Source organism: Pseudophryne corroboree, chromosome 3, assembly GCF_028390025.1.
Source record: "Pseudophryne corroboree isolate aPseCor3 chromosome 3, aPseCor3.hap2, whole genome shotgun sequence".
In the NCBI taxonomy this organism is placed as follows: Eukaryota; Metazoa; Chordata; class Amphibia; order Anura; family Myobatrachidae; genus Pseudophryne; species Pseudophryne corroboree.
Genome location: NC_086446.1, coordinates 580,410,821 through 580,435,918, shown reverse-complemented (window position 1 = coordinate 580,435,918; position 25,098 = coordinate 580,410,821). Strand labels below are relative to the sequence as shown.

Here is a 25,098-nt window from a genome sequence, read left to right as displayed (position 1 = left end):
AATTTGGTGCTGCAGTTCCTCCAATCGGACTGTTTTGAACCGTTACAGGAGGTTGACGTAAAGTACCTTACGTGGAAGGCTGTCACACTGTTGGTCTTGACTTCCGCAAGATGTGTGTCGGAGTTGGGTGCGTTGTCTTATAATAGCCTCTACCTAATTTTCCATGAGGACAGAACTGAACTGAGGACTCATCAGCAATTTCTTCCTAAGGTGGTGTCCTCATTTCACATCAACCAACCTATTGTGGTTCCGGTTCTGGACACCTCTGCTACTTCAAAGCCCTTGGATATTGTGAGGGCTTTGAAGGTGTATGTAAAGAAGACAGCTCATCACAGGAAATCGGACTCGCTGTTCGTGCTCTATGATCCCAGTAAAATTGGGTGTCCTGCTTCAAAGCAGTCAATTGCACGCTGGATCAGGCTTACTATCCAGCATGTTTATTCCACGGCGGGCTTGCCGGTTCCAAAATCTGTACAGGCCCACACTACTAGGTCGGTGGGTTCTTCTTGGGCGGCTGGTCGGGGTGTCTAGGCTTTACAGCTCTGCCGAGCAGCTACTTGGTCAGGTTCGAAGACGTTTGCAAAGTTTTACAAGTTCGATACTTTGGCCTCTGAGGACATCCAGTTTAGTCAATCAGTTCTGCAGGAACCTCAGCACTCTCCCACCCGGTTTGGGAGCTTTGGTACTTCCGCATGGTACTAAATGGATTCCCAGTATCCCCTATTACGTAAGAGAAAATAGGATTTTAATTACCTACCGGTAAATCCTTTTCTCGTAGTCCATAGGGTATATTGGGCGCCCGCCTGGTGCTTCGTTCTTCCTGCACTGTTACTTGGTTAAGTAATGTTGTTTGGTTCAGCTGTTGCTGTTCCTGTTTACAAGTTTTGGTTAGCATGGCTTTCCTCTTGTTATGGTTGTGCTGGTTCGAAATCTCACCACTTTCCTTTTTCTATATCTTTCTCTCAAAGTATGTCCGTCTCCTCGGGCACAGTTTCCTAGACTGAGTTTGGTAGGAGGGGCATAGAGGGAGGAGCCAGCACACCTAGTCAAACTTCTGTAGTGCCCATGGCTCCTAGTGAACCCGTCTATACCCCATGGTACTAAATGGATTCCCAGTATCCCATACGGACTACGAGAAAAGGATTTACCAGTTGTTAATTAAAATCCTTTTTTTTTTTTATTGCCTTGAGTTTTTAATATTAAATCCGATTTAAAATCATTTAAATAAGGTGAGTATTTTGCTTTTTAAATCAGCCTTCTAATTATTCCCTACCAGCAGAATGTCCATACCCAGTGGCGCACATACTTCTGCATCATCATACAATAAATTCTCTAAAGTGGGTACACACTGGGCGACCTCCCCTAGTTAGGAATCAGCGCTATGCTAATTAGGGGAGAATGCCAGTGCATACACACTGAACGATATCGATGACTAATATTGTTCAGTGACGTCATCCCCCGCACTTCCCGAACATGCAGCTCAATGGTATAGTTAAAGTTGAGCTTCATGTTCAGTAGTAATGCCTGAACGAGAACAACCTGAGGGTGCGTGCAGCGTTCATCGTTCAGGCATACACACTAGAAAATATGAACAGTAGATCTTTAAAAAAAAAAGATTGTTATCGTTCAAATCATCTAGTGTGTCGCCCAGTGTGTACAGGGCTTAAATGTTTTTTTGTAAATTGAATCCTACACAGAATATACACCCTACAGACAATGGTGTGTAATTTATATATAATGAAGTTAATCTGTCACCTGAAGTCTTTATTCAGACCCAGACATAAAAAGTGGTTTACGGGCCATTATTGTCATTTGTTCCAGAAATTACATCTCTTTTTTTCCTCCGTTCTTTATTGCTAGTTGCACTTTAATGTGCATACACACGGTGAGATATTGACTAAGGGGGTAATTCCAAGTTGATCGCAGCAGGATTTTTGTTAGCAATTGGGCAAAACCATGTGCAGTGCAGGGGAGGCAGATATAACATGTGCAGAGAGAGTTAGATTTGGGTGGGGTGTGTTCAATCTGCAATCTAATTTGCAGTGTAAAAATAAAGCAGCCAGTATTTACCCTGCACAGAAACAATATAACCCACTTAAATCTAACTCTCTCTGCACATGTTATATCTGCCTCCCCTGCAGTGCACATGGTTTTGCCCAATTGCTATCAAAAATCCTGCTGCGATCAACTTGGAATTACCTCCTAAGTGCCGATTTTCACTTTGCAACTTTCCTTGAACTCCCCGGAGCCCAGAACCACCAATATTGACTATCTTTACTTGCCATTTTGACTATGTACGATTTTCACAATACTAGAAACTAGATTGTACACAATATAGTCAAAATTGCCTTGCCTGCACAGTCTATTTTTTCTTGCGATACCGACCCCACAGGAGTGTGCATCGGTATCGCAAGCTGTGTACACACGGTGTGATATGTGCTAACTATATAGTCAAAATCGTAAGCAAACATCGCACCATGGCCCTCATTCCGAGTCGTTCGCTCGCTAGCTACTTTTAGCAGAAATGCAAACACAAAGCCGCCGCCCTCTGGGAGTGTATCTTAGCATAGCAGAATTGCTAACGAAAGATTAGCAATTGCTAACGAAAGATTAGCAATTCTGCTAATATTGGCCCTCATTCTGAGTTGTTCGCTCGCAAGCTGCTTTTAGCAGCTTTGCACACGCTAAGCCGCCGCCTACTGGGAGTGAATCTTAGCATAGTAAAATTGCGAACGAAAGATTAGCAGAATTGCGAATAGACACTTCTTAGCAGTTTCTGAGTAGCTCCACACTTACTCGGCAACTGCGATCAGTTCAGTCAGTTTCGTTCCTGGTTTGACGTCACAAACACTCCCAGCGTTCGGCCAGACACTCCTCCGTTTCTCCAGCCACTCCCGCGTTTTTCCCAGAAACGGTAGCGGTTTTTCGCACACACCCATAAAACGGCCAGTTTCCGCCCAGAAACACCCACTTCCTGTCAATCACATTACGATCACCAGAACGAAGAAAAAACCTCGTAATGCCGTGAGTAAAATACCTAACTGCATAGCAAATTTACTTGGCGCAGTTGCACTGCGGACATTGCGCATGCGCATTAGCAACTAATCGCTCCGTTGCGAGAAATTTATAACGAGCGAAAAACTCGGAATGACCCCCATTAGCAGAATTGCTAACGAAAGCAATTTCCTAGCAGTTTCTGAGTAGCTCCAGACCTACTCCTAGATTGCGATCACCTCAGTCCGTTTAGTTCCTGGTTTGATGTCACAAACACGCCCAGAGTCCGACCAGCCACTCCTCCGTTTCTCCAGCCACTCCTGCGTTTTTACCTGGCACGCCTGCGTTTTTTAGCACACTCCCTGAAAACGGCCAGTTTCCGCCCAGAAACACCCACTTCCTGTCAATCAGCAGAGCGATTGAAAAGCTTTGTTTGCCTGAGATGCATGCGCATGCGCAGAACTGCCGGATTTTAGCCTATTAGCAATTCTGCTAAAATTAGCAGCGAGCGAACAACTCGGAATGAGGGCCCATGGCCCTCATTCCGAGTTGTTCGCTCGCAAGCTGCTTTTAGCAGCTTTGCACACGCTAAGCTGCCGCCTACTGGGAGTGAATCTTAGCTTATAAAAATAGTAAACGAAAGATTCGCAATATTGCGAAAAGATTTCTCTGTGCAGTTTCTGAGTAGCTCGAGACTTACTCTGCCAGTGCGATCAGTTCAGTGCTTGTTGTTCCTGGTTTGACGTCACAAACACACCCAGCGTTCGCCCAGACACTCCTCCGTTTCTCCAGCCACTCCCGCGTTTTTCCCAGTAATGGTAGAGTTTTTTCAAACACTCCCATAAAACGGCCTGTTTCCGCCCAGAAACACCCACTTCCTGTCAATCACATTACAATCACCAGAACGAAGAAAAAACCTCGTAATGCCGTGAGTAAAATACCTAACTGCATAGCAAATTTACTTGGCGCAGTCGCACTGCGGACATTGCGCATGCGCATTAGCGACTAATCGGTCCGTTGCGGAAAAAAATAACGAGCGAACAACTCGGAATGATCCCCCATGTGTATGCACCTTTACTCTACCACATTCAAAAGATTGTTCATTGCTGCAACGGACAACTCATGCACCACTTTTTAAGTTTTTAGGCCTTTTTTTTGTGATTTTTAGACTCATTGTGAACTCCAGGGTTTATAATATTTAATTATATTGTGCCAGCTAAAACTAGTTATAACCCAATGTCATACTGCCATTTTCCAGAGCACAATATTCTGTATGGCTGCTAAGATTGCATTTATTCTGCTCACAATCAATGTCACCTGCACTACGAGAATAAAGGGAAGCTAATGCATTATACAGTAGTTCCATGTTATTACAACTGGTGTCAGGGTTATTATGGATAAATATATCAATGGACATTCCCTAGCTCGCCTCAAACTTATCTGATTGAACTCAGTTCATCTATTGCATTACGATCCAGCAATTACATTGTTAATCTTGTAAACTTTATTATTATTATTATTATTATTATTATTATTATTATTATTATTATTATCTTCTTTCCTAAGCAAACTTTGACCTGAACCACAGAGTTTAATTATGAAATATCGTTCCAGTAAGTCTCTTGTTAAATCATGCCAGATTCAACCATTTTCCTGATTGGGGAAATGGACAGCGACAACATAGTAAGTGTAAATTTTGATCATTCTAATGGCAGCAACTTTTAGTGCAGCCAAAAAAATATACCCACAACTATCTTATATATGTCTCCCAGGAACACAGGAATACCAATATTAAAGGTCATGTGTAATTATATGGTCCAGGTGCAGAGGGACACATTTTCATTTTACAAGTACTGTACATGCAAAATGATGGTGAGAAATGAAGAATGGTGGTCAATGGTCAAAAAGCAAGTGCTTCAATATATAGCATGGTTTAATTTTGTTGAAGAGGATTGAGTACAGTATATGTGTTTTTCTTATCAATTTATATTTTTATTTATTTTTGCTGAGTTTATTATTTTTACAACTCTAAATCAATGATCTATTCTCTCTAGTACACCAATGAAAATTCATCAATCTGTGAAAAAGTGTATTATGGCCCTGATTTATCAAGCCTTGGAGAGTGATAAATTACACGGTGATAGAGTACCAACCAATCAGCTCCTAACTGTCATTTTTCAGACAGCCTGTAACATGACAGTTTGGAGCTGATTGGCTGGCACTTTATCACCGTGCAATTTATCACTCTTCAAGGTTTGATAAATCTGGACCTATATATTTTTTTTAAAATCTTAACTGTGTAGCAACAAAGTTTAAAGTGCTTTGTTTTGTGCTAAAATCTATTTTATTTGAACAGATCTACATGAATCTAGAAAACATGATGCTGGAATAAAGGCGGCCGCTGCTATGGAAACTGGAAGGCCTAGCAGACAAATTTAATTTTAACCGTAGTTTTCAATTAACTGTAAAATGTCAAACCATTGCTTTTCCAAGGAGAGATCAGCTTCTCCAAGCTTCTCCAACGAGAGATCAACAATATATCCTGTGCAAGTTTTTGAAAAAATACAAACTGATGCACAAGTCTAATTAACCAATTCACTGCTAACCTGCACTGTGTCAGCGACATAAAATTAATCTGATGTACCACTTGTAATTCCTCATCATTACTAGGCAAAGGATAAAGCACAGAGAATGTTCTTAGCCAACATGCAGTTAACCCTATGGTTTTTCACTCCAGGGGCCAAATGTAATAGAGTGAGAGTTTCAGAAAATTAGAGATTTTGGCAGGTTTTTTCTTTTTTAAAGTGGCAATCATTTACACAGCAAGATCAACCTGGTTTTGCAGTGTAAATGATTGCCACTTTAAAAAAAACCTAAAAAACCTTACCAAATCTCTCACTTTCTGAAACTCTCACTCTATTACATTTGGCCCCTGATCTTCAATTTACGGATATTAAATGACATGTAATTAGTATTACAGACTGTAGTCTGTTTTACATGTAGGAATTATGTGGTGCCTCTATTATCGGTCCACAGTTTTGCCTACAGTTTTGCATACATTCCTTACCAGCTCGTGGGGTTTTTGTACGTTTTCCATTGTTGTTTTATGAAAGTTAGTTTCATAACTAACGTTGGCGTCTACCGCCCTTATTTTACTTTCTTCTACAGTTCTGCCTATTCTTCCTCTCCTGGTGGCTTCATTTATTTAAATGGAGAGCTAAAGAGCAGTGTGCGATTCCACGGTTATGCTAATAACAGACAATCCTACAGGTCTGAAAGCAAAAAAAATATGTTGGCTAACAGAAATTGCTCAATTTATAGCTCATTGTTTATTATGTGATTTGCTACATAGCAGTGATCTCCTTCAAGCTTGTAATATCTCTAACCACCTCTAATGTTCCGACTATTGCTAGCTTCCATAGACTTTAATGGGATGAGTTACTCCTGGAAATCTTGGGCAATTTGGGGCAGGAAAATGCCTATTGTCCTGGGGGCAGGTTAGCATCTCTCTGGCTTAACTGGAATGAACTAGTCTGGTGATGCAAATTTTGGTAAGGAGTGTTAAAATACACTAGTAATAATTACAGAAGAATTTGGTTTCCACAAAGAAAAAAATATGTCAGTACTCGTGTCACATAACACAAAAAGCAATGGGTTAAAGTGCAAAGACAGAAGCGTATGTAGCCCTAGGCCTGTTTATGAACATGGTGCTGGGAACAGCTGAACTTTACTCTAACATTACTCTGAATAAACAGCAAAGTAAAGTATTCAAACTAAAATAATATAAAGACTAAGGGTTCATTAAGCACTGCTGAGCAATGCCATTTGGCAGTTCAACATTCAACAGGGCAGAGATGAGATGTTCCCTTGATGCCTATCACTTCCATTTTTTGTAACCGTGAAGCTTTGCACTGCCAAGTCTGACTTTTGGCAGTGCTTGTGCACATGGGTAAACTGGGGTTGATGAACACGCACAAAGAGTCCAGTGGAGAAGGAGACAAACATGGGCAGAGGGATCTTAAAGGAACCCTTTTCACAACCCACATCTACTTCCCTTCGGGGACGGAGCAGGGTTGTAAAGCAAACACCATCTGAAGATGGTATAGGTACCCGCTGTCCAAGCCATGATTGTGTATTTTCAGAGCTTGATGAATTTGGGATCCCATACTAGTGTATGGGGACTCTTGACCAGATCAGGAATGAAAGGTAAGCAGAAGATATCTGTGTAATCTCATGGTTTACCTTTATAATGATTGCCCCGATGCTTAATTTCTACAAAAGTTACTTTTCACCTAATTCTGTAGAAAGTAAAGGATAATGAAAGGATTTGTAAATGACCCAAAAATACTAAGAATAATCAGTATGTACTGTATTGGCTTTGTTTACCTCTATTACAGTACGCTTGATTGGAATAAGCATTTCTAATCTCTTATAATGTAACATATTGAACTGAAAAATGTGTAATGCAACTCTAATATTTCAGAAGTACTGCACTGTGATATAGTACATAGCAGGCAGTGCATAATGAAAATCAGTGGACTCATTGAAATTTAAGTCAGGAAAATGAGCAAAAACTTGGAGTCTAACAAAATCGCATTACAAACTGTAGATACAAGTATAATTTCTGCTGTTATGAAACTTAATTCAATGTGTTTTGAATATGAATCTGGGCTATTACATATACTCCAGTATATATTACGGTAGACTTAAATATCTACTTTTGTCCTGTCTGTTTCTTATGTAGTGAACCACCTCTTGGCGATATGGCATCAGACTTTGATTCGGAGATGGACAGCACTGAGCGACTGGCACTAGGAAGCACAGATACCTTATCCAATGGGCATAAAGCAGATCAGGAAGCTGCGAAACGCTTAGCAAAGAGACTGTACAATCTGGATGGGTTCAAGAAAGCTGATGTGGCGAGGCACCTGGGGAAGAAGTACGTGTGGGTATTGTAAGGACTATATATACCAAAGACTCGTTACCCAGTATCTGTCATGTGGTGATCCTTTGGATTTCATCTTGCACAGCCCCAGTGTCGTACTTCAACAGTTCTTCACCACTTCATGTCTACGTTTATTGGTTGCATGCAAACGTGTGTTTTCTCAAAAACACCATAAGACAGACTTCTGAAATTACCCTGTAAATAACACGAAGCTTGTGGTACTTTTTAAATAGTATTTATTATGAAAGTAGATGATGAAAAGACATGACGCATTAATAAAAATGAACCCTGGGTCACCACAAGACTGTATTACATACAGTGCATTGACCATTTAGATTATAAAGAGAAAAATAACTTTATTCTCTAATTGTTTTTCAAAGAACCTGTAAAACTATCTATTCTTTTTTAAACCATTTTTCAATCAAAATTATTGCCATCAGGATTGAATATACAGAGCATATACAAAAGCACCACATGTATGCACTTAAAGTATCACACAAGCAAAAACCATATGGGTACAGTCTACAAAGCCATAGTAAGGAATAAGAAACACTGTGTCAGCCAGCAGGCTTGGTCCTCAGTGCTGTGCCTCACGTGTCTATGTGCACTAGGCCATTGATAATGCTGAGATAAAATACAATGAAAGTTAGTGTGCTTCTATTTAAGTCTTTGGTGTTTGGAATGCTGTTCATTCTGGTGTGTCATCTTCATATACTTTCATAAACGCTTCTGATATGTGTTGTGCCTTGCCATATGATCAAATGACCAGTTATTTATTTTCTCTTTGATTTTTAGCAATGAGTTCAGCAAGATGGTTGCAGAGGAGTATCTGAAATTCTTTGTCTTTACGGGAATGTCTCTAGATCAAGCGCTGAGGTTAGTCTGTCTGCTGCTTATCTTTATTTTGATAACTTCCTTTTTTAATTTATGAATACCCCCTTCTACCTCCTCAACATTTCCATTTCGCATGAAGAGCTCTACTGATCCCTTCTATAAAGGACTAGGTCTGTTCCTACATTGTTCACCTGCATTATGTGCTCCCAACTACATCAAGTGGAAAGGGGACATAATCCCATTAAACATGATGGATTATATTCATTTTTTACTCCATCCTTTCATTTGTGTCCTATATGATGTTAAAGCAGACTGACAAGCCCAGTTGTGGGATTATCATGTTACTTCTGATATTCACTTAATGTAATAAAGGAACAGATGTCATTGTTGAAAAAAATAAAAAAAATAAACATTCCATACATTGTATGCACACTGAGAGCATGTCACAAATTTGAATGCAAGTGTGCTATAAATTGTTCCTGCACTGCTTGCATGGAAATAGATGTGCGACAGTACGGATGGTGTAATGGTGAGCATTACTGACTCACGGCACTAAGGTCATGGGTTTGATTCCCGCCGTGGCTCTAACTGTGCGGAGTTTGTATATTCTCCCCGTACTTGCATGGGTTTCCTCCGGGTACTCCGGTTTCCTCCCACAATCCAAAATATATAGGTAGGTTAATTGGCTCCCAACAAAAATTAACCCTAGAGTGAATGTGTCTGTGTGTACATGTGATAGGGAATATAGATTGTAAGCTCCACTGGGGCAGGGAATGATGTGAATGGGCAAATATTCTCTGTACAGCGCTGCAGAATATGTGTGCGCTATATAAACAACTGGTAATAAATAAATAATAAATAAATGTGCAGATTCATCCGTATTCAGAGTTGCACGTGTCTTATCGGTGTAACGCCCCCTATTGTATGCTTGGTTTGGTACTTAGGGGGGTATTTATCAAAGCTTTGAGAGAGATAAAATTGTGAGAGTTAACGTACCAACCAACCAATGTAAGGTAGAAGCTAATTAGCTAGTACATTATCTCTCACAATTGTATTTCTCTCAGCTTTGATAAATTCCCCCTTTAGTGCCATCTTCTGGCACACTTCTATTATCCTGTGTAATTGTCCTAATTGCTCCTTATATGTTTCTGTTGTTGTGGCTGAAATGTCCATCGCAGACTATTTCAGCTCTTAAAACAATTGTGAATCGGTTTACACAACAGACAGTAGAAATACTTTGAGGGATACTGATGCACACATCTCTGCTGACAAACTAATTTCTCTCTATCTTTCAGCTGGCTCTCTGTGACTCACTGACACAGTACCAGTGGCGTAACTACCAAGGGTGCAGGGGGTGCAGCTGCTATGGGGTCCTGGCTGCTTCCAGGGCCCACAGCTGCCCCTGCACCCTGCCACTGGATACCTCCGATGCCAACCACTCTGCCTTCAACCCCGGCCGCAGGAAAGAACAGATGTGGTTGATATAGCGGGGCCCACACAACGGCAAACATTGCCCAGCCTGTCCCATCCGCTCCGCCCTGCCCCCTACCTGGCCATCAGCAGGGAGTACAGTGCTGCGATTCATGGGTATTTAGGGGTCGGGGCCTAATGCTCCCCTCCCTCTCTCTCTTACTGCTACCACTTCTCTCTCACACCCTTTCTCTCTCTCTCCCTGATGCCCTGTCTATCCCCTCTCATTCGTTTCTTCATCTTCTTTCTCCCTGCAACATCTCTCTCTCTTGCTTCTCTCTTTCTCTCATTATTTATTTTTTCCATGAAACCCTCCTCTCTCTCTCTCTTTCTTGCTCCTCTATCTCTTTCTCCCCCTGACACCCTCTTTGTCTCTCTCTCACTCCCCTCGCACTCTCTCTCTTGCTCTCCTAAACGGCATTGTAGTGACAAGGGGAGGGCAGGGGGGGGGTTTCAAGAATTTGCTATGGGGCCCACACAGTTCTGCACAGTATTGATATCATACTGTTAGCGTCCTCTCCTAAAAATTAAGCAAATCCCTAACTGTAACTGCAGTAGTAATAATGGATACTGACATTCCCTCCTTGAAAACACAGCAATGGCAGCAAATGAACTGAAGCTTATTTATGAAACGCAGCCTGTATACACCACAAAACACGTTGGTTTTGCATGGTGCAGCCTCAGGAGCTACTACGTAGAGACCGGACATAAAGCTGAGTAGGCAGCACTTTTGCTGCCGAGGTGATGCCTGTATTGTGCTTGCAGGATGCCTGGATAGGCCCCCTGCAGGCTGGAGATCCACCATGCATGTCCTTGGAACATGCCTATCCTAAGGACACTCCGGGCATGCATCCTGTAGTGTCTAGAGGTGTCGGGAGCAGCTCTACACTTTCTTTCTCCAACTCCTTGTATGATGTCATGTTTTGAGTAGGGCTGACACAGGGCAATGGTGAACTTTGCTCTGGCACTGTATCACACTGTAGCATATGCTAGAGACAAAAAGTTTCAGGGTCAACTAAAGGAGCTTCAGTGTCCTGTGACTTGTTGGTCTCCAGCTAGTAGAAGAGACACAATTAGTAAACTGTTTATGCAGGTGATAGTGCAACTTGAAGAAATGTTTTGTTTTGTTTTTCTTAATTAACCTAAAGTAATTATTTGTTTATCCTCCATGATCGCTTAAATTACTCATGATAATAAAGGGATGTGGGGACTTTATTACATGTGACAAAAGTGTATGTGTAACTTTTTATTAATTTACTCGGAAGAGAAATATGGAAACACCAAACACCAAAATACTGCACAAGTAAAGTAAAGCATTGGTCGGCCTGCTTGTTCTATTTGTCTTCCCGTTTGTCCTTTTTCAGTAAGCGCTTTCTGCAAGAGAAAATTTGTTTCTGTACAGCTCTTTAAATAGTCATTTGCAGGACTCTATGACCTGCAAGCTTTCTTTGTTCTAAGGAATAGAGTTGCCACCTACCAACAGCTGGTGGGTGGGTGGGTGAGCAAGCCTCCCAATTATCGCTGGAACAAGGTAATGTGAAAAACAAATTCACTTAGCTTGTTCTACAGAAGAGGACAGGGCCAAGCATCTGCTTTCTGAGCTAAAGGTCATGTGACCGCATGAGACTGCCCCATGTAGATTTTTCTGAAGCCAGTCTGATGGCAATCCCAAGCCTAAACTTGGATAATAAGGAAAGGTACATAACTTCAAATGCAAGAAATGAAGACACTGAATTTATCTTTCCAAGTTAAACTGTTTAATGAACTGGTAACAAAAACATAGTTTGAGACAATATAATGACGTTATGATAAAAAACATAACAGATATCGACTTGACCATAGACTGGACAACTAAATGGTAAGACAGAAAGAATAATTTTATGTATCTAGCTATTGATGCCTGTGGCATCTCATGCTCCCCTGGCCGACTCATGAGAATGCAACTCTGGACAGAGCAAAAAACAGACCTAGCAAGGTACAGGGTGAGTAGGGTGGGTGCTGTTGCTAGGTGGCAATCCTATTCCCTAAAACAAAGAAAATTTGCAGGTCATAGATTCCTGCAAACTACTGGCGGAAGGCTTGCCACTTAGCAACAGCTGTTGGGTAGACTACCTCATATCCGGTGGTTGTTTAGAAGATCAGTTAATCTCCAATAATTCTTGGCAAACCGATATGCAGAGGGTCAATGATGGCATGCATTATGAAAAGTAGGAACATACCGTTTGTTGCTATACAAGAGGTGTTAGCATCCAAGAAAGAATGGGCCTAATTCAGACCTGATCGTAGATGTGCTAAATTTAGCACATCTGCTATCAGTCACACAGACAAGCAGGGGGACGCCCAGCACAGGGCTAGTCTGCCCCCGATCCCCTCCCGCACAAGTACAAAAGCATTACACAGCGGCGATGCTTTTGTACTAGAAGAGTAGCTCCCTACCAGCGCAGCTCCTACGCGCTGGCAGGAGCTACATGTCACTGTGAGGGTCGCAGTGGCTGCATTTGACATCACGCAACCGCCGCGGCCCGCCCCCCCCCCCCCCCCCCCCCCAACGGTACAGGCATGCCTGCATTGCTCGCACCACACCCCCTAAATGGCGGCCAAATGCCGCCGGCCCACCTCCTCCTACCCAGCGACTGCCTCTGCCTGTCAATTAAGCAGAGGCGATCGCAGGGCTAAGACAGCCGTCAGCTGTCTGTCATACGCCGGCGCACTGTGGTGCCAGCACATGCGCAGTTCAGACCTGATCACTGCTGTGCGAAAACGCACAGCAGCGATCAGGTCTGAATTAGCCCCAATGTCTCTTAAATTGGGAACTGTGAATGCCATAGTGTTTCATAGCTGTAACTATTCAGCCACTACTCACACTGGGTTTGGCAGGTGAAAGGGATTTACAGCAACTGTGAAGCATCACCTTTTAGTAGAGCAGTAAGTTTTAAGTATGAGATGAGATGAGTTACCAAAAAAAGACTTGGATTTGTACGATATCAAAGATTATATCAAACTTAACTACATAATTTGCAAAGGAGAGCATTTTGGATCAGTAATATATATTAAGGTTAAATTGAGGTTAGAATCCCTAGCAACTAAGACTAAAGCTAGTAATAATATGAATTTCCTTAATATGACACTCTCTGAAGTTGTGTCCAAGGTTAGAATAGGTTCTGTATTCCAAGTACTAGAATTCTGTGGATTAATAGCACTGAGTAGGAATAAACTTGATGGTAAAACATGTTTATCATGGCGTTGTAATGATACATCTCACCATAATATACTGAATCATGCACTGTGTGCGGCGGTGCGATGTAACTTAACATCAAGTCGCTCAGTTATTGGGACACACATCATTCTAGTGTGTGCCCAGCTTTAATAGCCCATTAATGTCATTATCAACATGTACAGTGGCAACTTGTCCAGTACATATAGAAGTAGTCTTTGTAGTGTCCCAGAGGAATTTTGGGCCCTTTGCACAACTAGCTGATCAGAGGAAACCATATCCTGGATGGCCAGAGATTATAAACCAGGATTAACAGGCCACTTTTCTGGAAAAGACATCATATAGAAAGAAGATATATCTTCTATGTTTGGTAAGGGGTTTGAATAGCTCATTTATGAATAATCTATGTTTGGCCAGGGTAGGCAGATTTAGACCTTGTTGACTGATTAATATGTCCTGGTCTATTATGCAATGCAGTCCTTTCTGACAAAGGTAAAAATAAAATATAAGGATGATTGGTTATGCAGCACTGAGACTTGTATCTAGTTGACTCGCGTTATGGTCGGTCAAACCTAACTGACCAATGGGAAACCTACACATGGCAACAGCAACTTAGCAAAGATTTACAACCTAACTGACCAATGGGAAACATACAATCCCGACCAATCAAGAACAAGCACTCGGACCAAGATGGCCTCTTAACCCCACTTGCCAGAACGCAAGCCACACTACTCCTTGAGGAAGGCCTGCTAAGGCACAAACACGTTTGGAGCACAAACCAACACCAATCAACACCAACCACTGACCACTAACCCCACAAGTCTCCTTGTCAGCCAGTAACTCAGTAACTGCCCATGGGACCAGCGTGATCTTGCAATAGCTGGAGTTTCCAGAAGTAGTGCAGGGACCGGCAGTCCCCCAGGCATCTAGCCACGTGAGAAGAGACACTCACCGGGGAAGCCTGATGGACAGAGGATAACAAATCACGGCTAACACCATTAATATCCATGAAACACACATCTTGTGCTTTGGAGGGGTAAGTTCTGCAAAGAGTGGAGGGTACGAGATGCCGGCCCTCCCACACAGAACCAATACCACCCACCCTCATAACCATTATTAATCCACGGAAGATAACTATCACCAGTATCATTCTCCTGAATTCCAAACCTGACATTGTAACTTTGAAATTTTTGTTTGCCATTTTTTATTTTTATTTTTTATTTTTTCGTTGCTTACCACACCATATAACTTTGTGTTACTGTGTAAACTTTTGATGTTTTATTGCACCCAAATAAATTCCTGTCACACACATACCTGTTGCGTATATATATCTATAGAACACTGAGTCACCGACCATAACGCAAGTCACATACTGTAGATACAAGTCCGAGCGCTGCATAACCAATCATCCTTGTACTCAATCCACTGAGGCCTGGTATCCTAATATATGCTAGCAGCACGGAAACAGTCCAAAGGGACTCTATGCACAAGGGCCATCCAGCCCTACCTATCCAAAAATAACATATACTGTGGTATGGAAACACTGCTTTCATTAAGCATATGCAGGTGTAAAGTGCTATTGAGAGTTCTAATACCATTATAGTCCTCTGAAACATTTGGTTTCATTATTAGAAACTAGCATAGCTACCAATTGTGAACTGAGACCAAATGGAAAACCTCAGAAAGGTCTATTTTGAGGCAAAACCAATTTCTGACCAAAAGATAAAAGGGATAGAACCTTATGTCTTGTGTGTATTCAGTGCCTGTATGTTTAGCCCTAGTCTGAATGATCCATTTGACCTCTATGGTAAATGAATTGCCCAGACTTAGGACACCGGGTCTGCCAAATCTATTTTCCTCTGCTGCCAAGATAAGGACAAGACTTTATTTAGCAAAAGGCTGCAACTCCTTTATATTTTAAAAATTAGAGTGAATGGGGATTACTCCATCTGTTACAAATTATTTTTAGGTGTCACATGTCTGCACATGACCTATGGACCTTGTAGTGAACCCTGACCTCACCTATAAAATCTATGAGATCTGGGCCTAATAGGTCTGTGTCTACCAGAATGGGTATGTCAAGTGTCCTCAGGGTTAGACTCATTAGTCTAGATCTGGTCATTCAGCTAGTTCTTCACCAATAATGAAGGTGGCTCTAAATAATGACCCTGAGCAGCAAATATTTTGAGGCTACTAGAAACTGTAATGTGCAGAAAAAACTACAGCTTCTGGTCTCCCATCCTGAACCCTTAATGGGTGTCCTAATGGTGCCAGCTTTGGGCAGAGGTACTGTGCCAGCTATGGACATGAGAAATCTGTCTGGTGCGGACACTGTTGCTTTTCCACCTGCGGGCAAATTAAGGGAAGGATCCATTTTGCCTGAACAGGTACCCCTGTGTGAATTTTTCTCCACATTTACTTTTGCACCTCATGTTTTGCTACCTGTGGGCAATTTCAGGAACAGATAAATTTTTGCCTGAGCAGTCTCTGGGAGGAGAGGTGTCTTTTGGCAGTGATTTGTACCTCAGACTCTGAGGTAGAAAAAAATGTATTCCACTTAACATAAAACTATATTTTTAATTAAAATAATAAAGAATCGATGACAGCAGGTGTCTGTCTTAGAAGAGAGAAGAGAGGTGACTTTTGGCAGTGACTTTTAACGCAGATTTTGAGGTAGAAAGAAAAAAAAAATTACGCTCACCTGACTTTGTAAATAACAGTGTAAATGATAAATAATCACTGCCAGCACTGCTTAGTGTCTCTCCTGTCACATTATCAGGCCCAGGGACAGGGGAGGGTCAGAGGGGACACCCGTACCAGGCCCCGAGGGTTAGAGGGGCCCAGCCGGGGATCATGGACACCTATTACGGGACCACAGCTCCTATTAGTACTTTTTCAACTTACTACCTGCCCACCGACAATTTAGCAATTTGGACACACAATCCAACACTCTCCACTCCCCCCTCACTTGGTCCTGCCCATGATGACGACGCTGCACCAGCCCTTCCATATCTCTTGCTGCCGAGGAGCATGCCTGAGCCAGCCCAGACTCCTGCTGGCGTTGGACACAAGCATGTGACAGTGACATTTACAGGCTGAGGGGGGTGGGGGGGCCCAAGGGATATGAGTGTATGGGGCCCCAAGATTTCTGTTTCCGGCCCAACACATTATTGCAGGTCAGCTGTAAGTATTCTGCAGAGGGACAGACACAGCTTCCTTCCATGTCTGTGCAGTATAAAAATCTACCAGAGGACAGGCTCAAGTGGTCACAGCACCTTTAGCTCAGAGAGCCGATGATTGGCCCCGTCCTCCTCTGTAGAACAAGCTACAGACGGAGCCACGCTAATCGTGGTTCAATCTGTGCCTGGGCACGCCCGGCCAGGCAGACCGCCGGGAGCGAACGTGAATGTGATCGTCTCTGAGCGCTCGGTGGCGTGCCGAGGCACAGGCGCACCTAGGCATGCCACTTGCCCCCGCCTGTGATGCAGCCATGCTCTATGAGCTTGTCTCCATCTGTAAACAATTATTTTGTTTTTCATTTTACTGTGTTTTAGCGATAATCGGGAGGCTTGCTCATCCAACCACCAGCTGTTGCTAGGTGTCAAGCCTTCACTCTGCACAACTGCTGTCCAGTGTCTGTCTGCTTATCCACAAACCCTGCAATACAGCAGCACAAGTCCACCTGCCTGGGCATAAATATAGCCACTCTCCCACAGCTGCTTCCAAGCTGCCATTGCACTACTCAGATGACGTAAATGCTATTTAAATTACCAGGTAAGTTTTCCCAGCTGCCATTGTGAAGTAAAACAAAGGGGGCCTATCCGCAATGCTCTTCTCTTTCACTAAGGGGTATATTCAATTAGGGCCGGATCCATTCCGACATGCATTTGTCGGAATGGATTCAACAACCCCTATTTCTCTAACGTCCTAGAGGATGCTGGGGACTCCGTAAGGACCATGGGGATAGACGGACTCCGCAGGAGACATGGGCACTTTAAGAAAGACTTTGGATCTGGGTGTGCACTGGCTCCTCCCTCTATGCCCCTCCTCCAGACCTCAGTTTGATACTGTGCCCAGTGGAGACTGGTTGCTTTCAGGGAGCTCTCCTGAGTTTCCTGTCAGAAAGTATTTTAGTTAGGTTTTTTATTTTCAGGGAGCCTGCTGGCAACAGACTCCCTGCATCGAGGGACTGAGGAGAGAGAAACAGACCTACTTCTCTGAGTTTCTAGGCTCTGTTTCTTAGGCTACTGGACACCATTAGCTCCAGAGGGATTGGTACGCAGGTCTCACCCTCGCCGTCCGTCCCAGAGCCGCGCCGCCGTCCTCCTCGCAGAGCCGGAGATAGAAGTCGGGTGAGTATGAGAAGAAAAGAAGACTTCAGAGGCGGCAGAAGACATCTTGATCTTCATAGAGGTAACGCACAGCAGTGAAGCTGTGCGCCATTGCTCCCATTCACCTCACACACATCTGTCACTGTAAGGGTGCAGGGCGCAGCGGGGGCGCCCTGGGCAGCAATATAAACCTCTCCTGTGGCAAAAGTACATATATACATGTACAGCTGGGCACTGTACATTTATATAAAGAGCCCCCGCCATGTTTTTAAGAATTTTGAGCGGGACAGAAGCCCGCCGCCGAGGCGGCGGGGCTTCTCCCTCAGCACTCACCAGCGCCATTTTCTCCACAGCACAGCGCTGAGAAGAAGCTCCCCGGACTCTCCCCTGCTTACTCACGGTGACAGAGGGTTTTCAAGAGGGGGGGGGGGCACATAATTGGCGCATATACATACATAAAGGCGCTACTGGGTAAACATTCTGTGTTTTTCCTGGGTCATATAGCGCTGGGGTGTGTGCTGGCATACTCTCTCTCTGTCTCTCCAAAGGGCCTGTTGGGGAACCTGTCTTCAGAAAAGAGCTTCCCTGTGTGTGTGGTGTGTCGGTACGCATGTGTCGACATGTCTGAGGTTGAAAGCTCACCTAAGGAGGAGGGGGAGTGTATGAATGTAAGGTCTCTGTCGGCAGCGCCGACACGTGACTGGATGGATATGTGGAATGTCTTAAGTGCTAATGTAAATTTATTGCACAAAAGATTAGACAAAGCTGAGGCTAGGGAACAGTCAGGGAGTCAAACCATGTCTGTCCCAATGTCGCCGGGACCTTCGGGGTCTCAAAAGCGCACACTATCCCAAATAGTTGACACAGATACCGACACGGATTCAGACTCGTGTCTACTACGATGATGCAAAATTACAGCCAAAAGTGGCTAAATGTATTCGATATATGATTATTCAATAAAAGATGTTTTGCATATCACAGAGGAACCCCCTGTCCCTGACACGAGGGTACACATGTATAAAGGAAAGAAGCCTGAGGTCACCTTTCCATCCTCACATGAGCTGAACGAATTATGCGAAAAAGCTTGGGAAACTCCAGACAAAAAACTGCAGATTCCCAAAAGGATTCTTATGGCGTATCCTTTCCCGCCAAAGGACAGAATACGGTGGGAATCCTCCCCTAAGGTAGACAAAGCATTGACACGCTTATCAAAAAGATAGCGCTGCCATCCCAAGATACGGCTACCCTCAAGCAGGGCCGGATTAACAATGGGGCGGATGGAGCTCCAGCTCCAGGCCTCCCATGAAAATAGGCCCAGAGGATACAATGCAGTGCAGTGTTGACAGGAAAAAATGTTTTTCCTGTCACTACTGTGACCACCAGCCCAGCACATTATCACCTGGCTGCCCCAAACATCGTACACACATACCCCAGTTCCTAGCCGCCGATCACCGGAGCGCAGCAGACATATGCTCCGCCCCTGGCCATGCTAAGCTCCGCCCCCCGTCAACCGAGGATTTGCCACCAGTGTGTGACCCTCCTGGCTGCGATAGGGCCCGCCCTCTGTCCGCAATAAGCTCCGCCCCCTAGCAGCGCTGACCTCCAGCCCTCCCCCAGCCATCCGATGCTTTGCTTCTAGTAAGACCCTCCTGGCCACTCTAGGCCCCGCCCCTGGTGCGCGATAAGCCCCCCCCCCCCCCCCCCCCCCGGTTTGCGATGCTGTGCTAACAGTGTGATAGAGCCTCCTGGTCGCACTAGGCTCCACCCCCTGTGCGCAATAAGCCCTGCCCCCGGCCATGCGATTCTTTCCAACAGTGTGGGAGGCTGGGAGCCTCCTGGCCATACTTAGCTCTGCTCCTGGTCATCTGAACAGCTGTGTCTCCAGAGTGGACCACCCTGGTCTCACTTAGCTCCGCCCCCAGTCGTGATAAACCCGACTCCTGGTCACCTGAAATTGTGTCACCAGTGTGGGTGTCCCCTGATTGCTCTAAGCTCTGCCCCGCCAGCCATCCGAAGAACCTATGGTTTGGTGTGCAGTCTACTGGACCAACTACAGCACTGGATCTCTGCAACCCAGAATTGGTGAGTGGGACAGCTGATTTTTCCCTACTTGGGTGTATTCCCTGAAGTTGTCTGTAAAGCAGCATACAGATGTGTGCCTTTTTGTCCTTGCTGTAATGTGTACGCATCGCAGCAAGCATACCGTGGCATAGCTGGGCGCGTACAATCGCACATTCCCGCTATGCCATAGATATGATTGGAAGCTGGTGTGTGCATGCACCCGCCTCCCATTCACTTCAGTGGGACCCGGCAGCAATGCAAACAAGCGTGGCATAATGCACTGCGTTCGCATTGTGGTCCCGCTACAGCACACTGCTAAAAGCAGCATGGCTGCAGCAAGACACATCTGTATGCTGATTTAAGAACATCAGGGCCTGATTCAGAGATATACGTAATACCTGATTATTTGCATTTGTGGGTCTGCGCAAATGCTGTGTGTGTTGCCACTGTACAGATTGACCCTGTGTGTGCTGGTGCAGTGGGGTGTAACCCAGTGTGTGCTTCCACTCGATGGATTTGCCCTGTGTGTGCTGTCACTGTATGTTGTAACCCTTTGTGTGCTGGAGCAGTGTGGTGAAACCCTTTGTACTGCCACTGTATGGTGTGTGCAGTGCAGTGTAACTCTGTGTGTGCTGCCCATATGGTGTAACCCTGTGTGCTGGTGCAGTACGGTGTGTGCTGGAGCAGTGCGGTGTAACCCTGTATGTGCTGTTGCAGTGCAGTGTATCCCTGTGTGTGCTGGTGCAGCCTTGTGTGTGCTGGTGCATTGGTCACAGTATAATGTATTTATGTGTATACACAAGAGGGTATATACAGTGCTCAATGTGGGTCGGTATATACCGCTATGGCATACCAACACTTCGTGCACTGACTGCTGAAGGCCCCCGCCGCCATCATTTTAAATTTGGCGCTATTCAAGCGCCAATTGGAGCTCTCAAGCCGGCAGCTAATGAGGAGCAGCCGCGCAGCCGCTCCCGATTGGCTGCTGGTCCGCGACAGATTTGAAATGATAGGCGGACTGGATGCAGGGGGGCTTCACAGCCAGAGCCACACTGAAGGCCACAGCAACCGCCGCATCCTCCGCACTGCCAACCACAGCCTCCTCCTTCACACCGCTGCCACCGACCACAGCCTCCTCCTCCTCTGCACTGCTGCCGACCATAGCCTCCTCCGCACCACAACTGACCACAGCCTCCTTCTCTTCACCGCTGCCCATTAGGTAATCTAACCTTGCTGTTTTTCTCTCTCCCTACTGTTTCTCCTTGCTGTCACTCTCCCTGTCCCTATGTCCCTCTGTCTCTCTCCCTGTCCCTCTGTACCTCTCTCTGTCCCTGCTGTCAATCTCCCTGTCCCTATGTCCCTCTGTCTCTATCCGTCCCTCTGTACCTCTCTCTGTCCCTGCTGTCACTCTCCCTGTCCCTATGTCCCTCTCCCTGTCCCTCTGTAACTCTCTATGTCCCTGCTGTCACTCTCCCTGTCCCTCTGTACCTCTCTCTGTCCCTGCTGTCACTCTCCCTGTCCCTATGTCCCTCTGTCTCTCTCCATGTCCCTCTGTACCTTTCTCTGTCCCTGCTGTCACTCTCCCTGTCCCTATGTCCCTGTCTCTCTCCCTGTCCCTCTGTACCTCTCTCTTTCCCTGCTGCCACTCTCCCTGTCCCTATGTCCCTCTGTCTCTCTTCCTGTCCCTCTGTAACTCTCTATGTCCCTGCTGTCACTCTCCCTGTCCCTATGTACCTCTTTCACTCTCCATGTCACTCTACCTGTCCCTATGTCCCTCTGCCACTCCCCCTGTCACTCTCCCTGTCCCTATGTCACTTTCCCTGTCCCTTTCCCTATGTCCCTCTGTCACTCTCCCTGTCCGTATGTCCCTCTGTCACTCTCCCTGTCCCTCTATCACTCTCCGTGTCCCTCTCTATGTCCCTGCTGTCACTCTCCCAGGGAGAATTTTGGCTCATTCCTTGTGGCATAATGTGAATTTTGGCTCATTCCATGTGGCATAATGTGAATTTCTCATACTATATGGCATAATGTGAATTTTGGCTCATTCCGTGTGGCATAATGTGAATTTTGGCTCATTCCGTGTGGCATAATGTGAAATTTGCGTCATTCCATGTGGCATAATGTGAATTTTGGCTCATTCCGTGTGGCATAATATCAATTTTGGCTCATTCTGTGGGAATTTTGGCTCACACTGTGTGGCATATTGTGAATTTTGGCTCATTCTGTGGGCATAATGTGTAAGGAGGACCAATACTAGATATTATAGCTCCAGGCACTTAAAGTGGGAGTTACGTGCATGCAATGCTAATTGAATTCCCTCCAATGTGTATCCAATTCCTGGGCAGTGACTGGGAGGTGGCTATTAATGGGCACAAAAATGGTCCGTCTCATGGGCATGTTGCGTACATGATGCTAAAGTGGTTTCATACACAGACGATTCATCGTTAACCTTGGAGGCCACACTCAAATTGGAAAATCTGCACTTACCCAAGGGCTTGTGCAAGTTTCGACGGTGCGACCAATAATAGTGTCTAAAGAAGCACCAAGCAGTGTTACAGCATCTACAGACACTGACAGTGGGCGTCTTAGTCCTTGCACATTCAGATGCATACTTGTACACAAAGGAAGGTCTTTGCAGTAGCATTTGCATAAAATGCAGGTCACATATTAGTTTTATTTAATATTCATTTTGTATTTCTTGTGTTTTCATCTTCTGCACTATGTTTACAGATAGATATTGGAAAATTATAAATTTTGAGGTGTATGTCTGTCAATGCACTCTAAACATTATTTGTGAGTATGTGGTGGGGGGGGGGGGTATGCAATGATCAGTAATATAACAGGAGGATATATGCTTCATATAAGCCAGAGGGGTGTGAGTTTGAAATGGTTGAAGACAGATGGTAGACCACACTCCCTGTTAAGACCACACACCCACAACACTGGTCATACCCCCCCATCAGTACTCATACCCTCACCATGCTGATCACTCCTCCTGCGGCACAAACAATAGGCCCTTCATAAATCTCAACTCCAGGCCCATGTGGACCTTAATCTGGCACTGCCCTCAAGGATCCTGCTGACCGCAAGCAGGAGGTTACCTTGAAGTCCATTTACACACATTCTGGTACGATACTCAGACCGGCAATTGCGTCGGCCTGGGTTTGTAGTGCTGTAGCAGCATGGACAGATTCCTTATCAGTGGAAATTGAGAACCTAGATAAGGATACCATTTTAATGACCCTAGGGCATATAAAAGATGCTGTCTTATATATGAGGGATGCTCAAAGAGACATTAGTTTACTGGGTTCCAGAATAAACGCTATGTCTATTTCTGCTAGGCGAGTCTTATGGACCCGACACTGGACAGGTGATGCCGACTCAAAGATGCATATGGAGTTTTTACCTTACAAGGGTGAGGAATTATTTGGAGAAGGCCTCTTGGACCTGGTCTCCACAGCTACGGCAGGTAAATCAAATTTTTTGCCTTATGTTCCCTCACAACCTAAGAAAGCGCCTCATTATCAAATGCAGTCCTTTCATTCAAATAAAAGCAAAAGAGTACGTGGATCGTCCTTTCTTGCCAGAGGTAAGGGCAGAGGGAAAAAGCTGCACAACACAGCTAGTTCCCAGGAACAGAAGTCCTCCCCGGCCTCTGCAAAATCCACCGCATGACGCTGGGGCTCCCCTGAGGGAGTCCGCTCCAGTGGGGGCACATCTTCGACTTTTCAGCCACATCTGGGTTCACTCACAGGTGGATCCCTGGGCAATAGAAATTGTTTCTCAGGGATACAAGCTGGAATTCGAAGAGGTGCCCCCTCGCCGGTTTTTCAAATCGGAGCTACCGACTTCTCCCCTAGAAAGGGAGATAGTGTTACATGCGATTCACAAATTGTGTCTTCAACAAGTGGTGGTCGAGGTTCCCCTGCTTCAAAGAGGGAAGGGATACTACTCAACTCTGTTTGTGGTCCCGAAACTGGACGGTTCGGTCAGACCCATTTTGAATTTAAAATCCCTGAACCTTTACTTAAAACGGTTCAAGTTCAAAATAGAATCGCTCAGAGCGGTCATCGCCAGCCTGGAAGGGGGAGATTTTATGGTATCTCTGGACATAAAGGATGCATACCTGCATGTTCCCATATATCCTCCTCATCAGGCGTACCTGAGATTTGCGGTACAGGATTGTCATTACCAATTTCAGACGTTGCCGTTTGGGCTTTCCACGGCCCCGAGGATTTTCACCAAGGTAATGGCGGAAATGATGGTGCTCCTGCGCAAGCAGGGTGTCACAATTATCCCATACTTGGACGATCTCCTCATAAAAGCGAGATCACGGGAGAAGTTGCTGAAAAGCGTATCACTTTCACTGAAGGTGTTACAGCAACACGACTGGATTCTCAATATTCCGAAGTCGCAGCTGAATCCTACGTCTCGTTTGACTTTCTTGGGCATGATTCTGGACACAGACCAGAAAAGGGTTTTTCTTCCGACAGATAAAGCTCAAGAACTCATGACTCTGGTCAGGAACTTATTGAAGCCAAAACAGGTGTCAGTGCATCACTGCACTCGAGTTCTGGGAAAGTTGGTGGCATCATACGAAGCCATTCCCTTCGGCAGGTTCCGTGCGAGGACTTTCCAATGGGACCTACTGTACAAGTGGTCTGGGTCACATCTACAAATTCATCAGCAGATCACCCTGTCTCCCAGAGCCAGGGTATCTCTCCTGTGGTGGCTGCAAAGTGCTCACCTCCTAGAGGGCCGCAGGTTCGGCATTCAGGACTGGATCCTGGTGACCACGGACACGAGCCTCCGAGGTTGGGGAGCAGTCACACAGGGAAGAAATTTCCAAGGTCTTTGGTCAAGTCAAGAGACTTGTCTCCACATCAACATCCTGGAACTGAGGGCCATATACAACGCCCTACGTCAAGCGGAGGCATTACTTCACGACCAACCAGTTCTGATCCAGTCAGACAACGTCACCGCAGTAGCTCATGTAAACCGCCAAGGCGGCACAAGTAGCAGAGTGGCGATGGCGGAAGCCACCAGAATTCTTCGCTGGGCGGAGAATCATGTAAGCGCACTGTCAGTAGTGTTCATTCTGGGAGTGGACAACTGGGAAGCAGACTTCCTCAGCAGACACGACCTACATCCGGGAGAGTGGGGACTTCATCAGGAAGTCTTCGCGCAGATTGCAAGTCAGTGGGGACTGCCCCAAATAGGCATGATGGCGTCCCGTCTCAACAAAAAGC

At 45.1% G+C, this 25,098-nt stretch overlaps 1 protein-coding gene across 3 annotated transcripts in view; it reads left to right on the top strand.

Moving 5' to 3' along the window:
- The window catches only part of PSD (pleckstrin and Sec7 domain containing), a 747,912-nt gene that overhangs the window by 312,877 nt on the left and 409,937 nt on the right, over nucleotides 1-25,098 (top strand). For 2 of the 3 annotated variants that reach the window (XM_063961401.1, XM_063961402.1), the window contains 2 exons: nucleotides 7,739-7,939; nucleotides 8,735-8,815. In XM_063961401.1, coding sequence (XP_063817471.1) covers nucleotides 7,739-7,939; nucleotides 8,735-8,815 — 282 coding nt within the window. The remainder of the gene's footprint in view (nucleotides 1-7,738; nucleotides 7,940-8,734; nucleotides 8,816-25,098) is intronic. The other variant, XM_063961403.1, reaches the window with a different exon arrangement.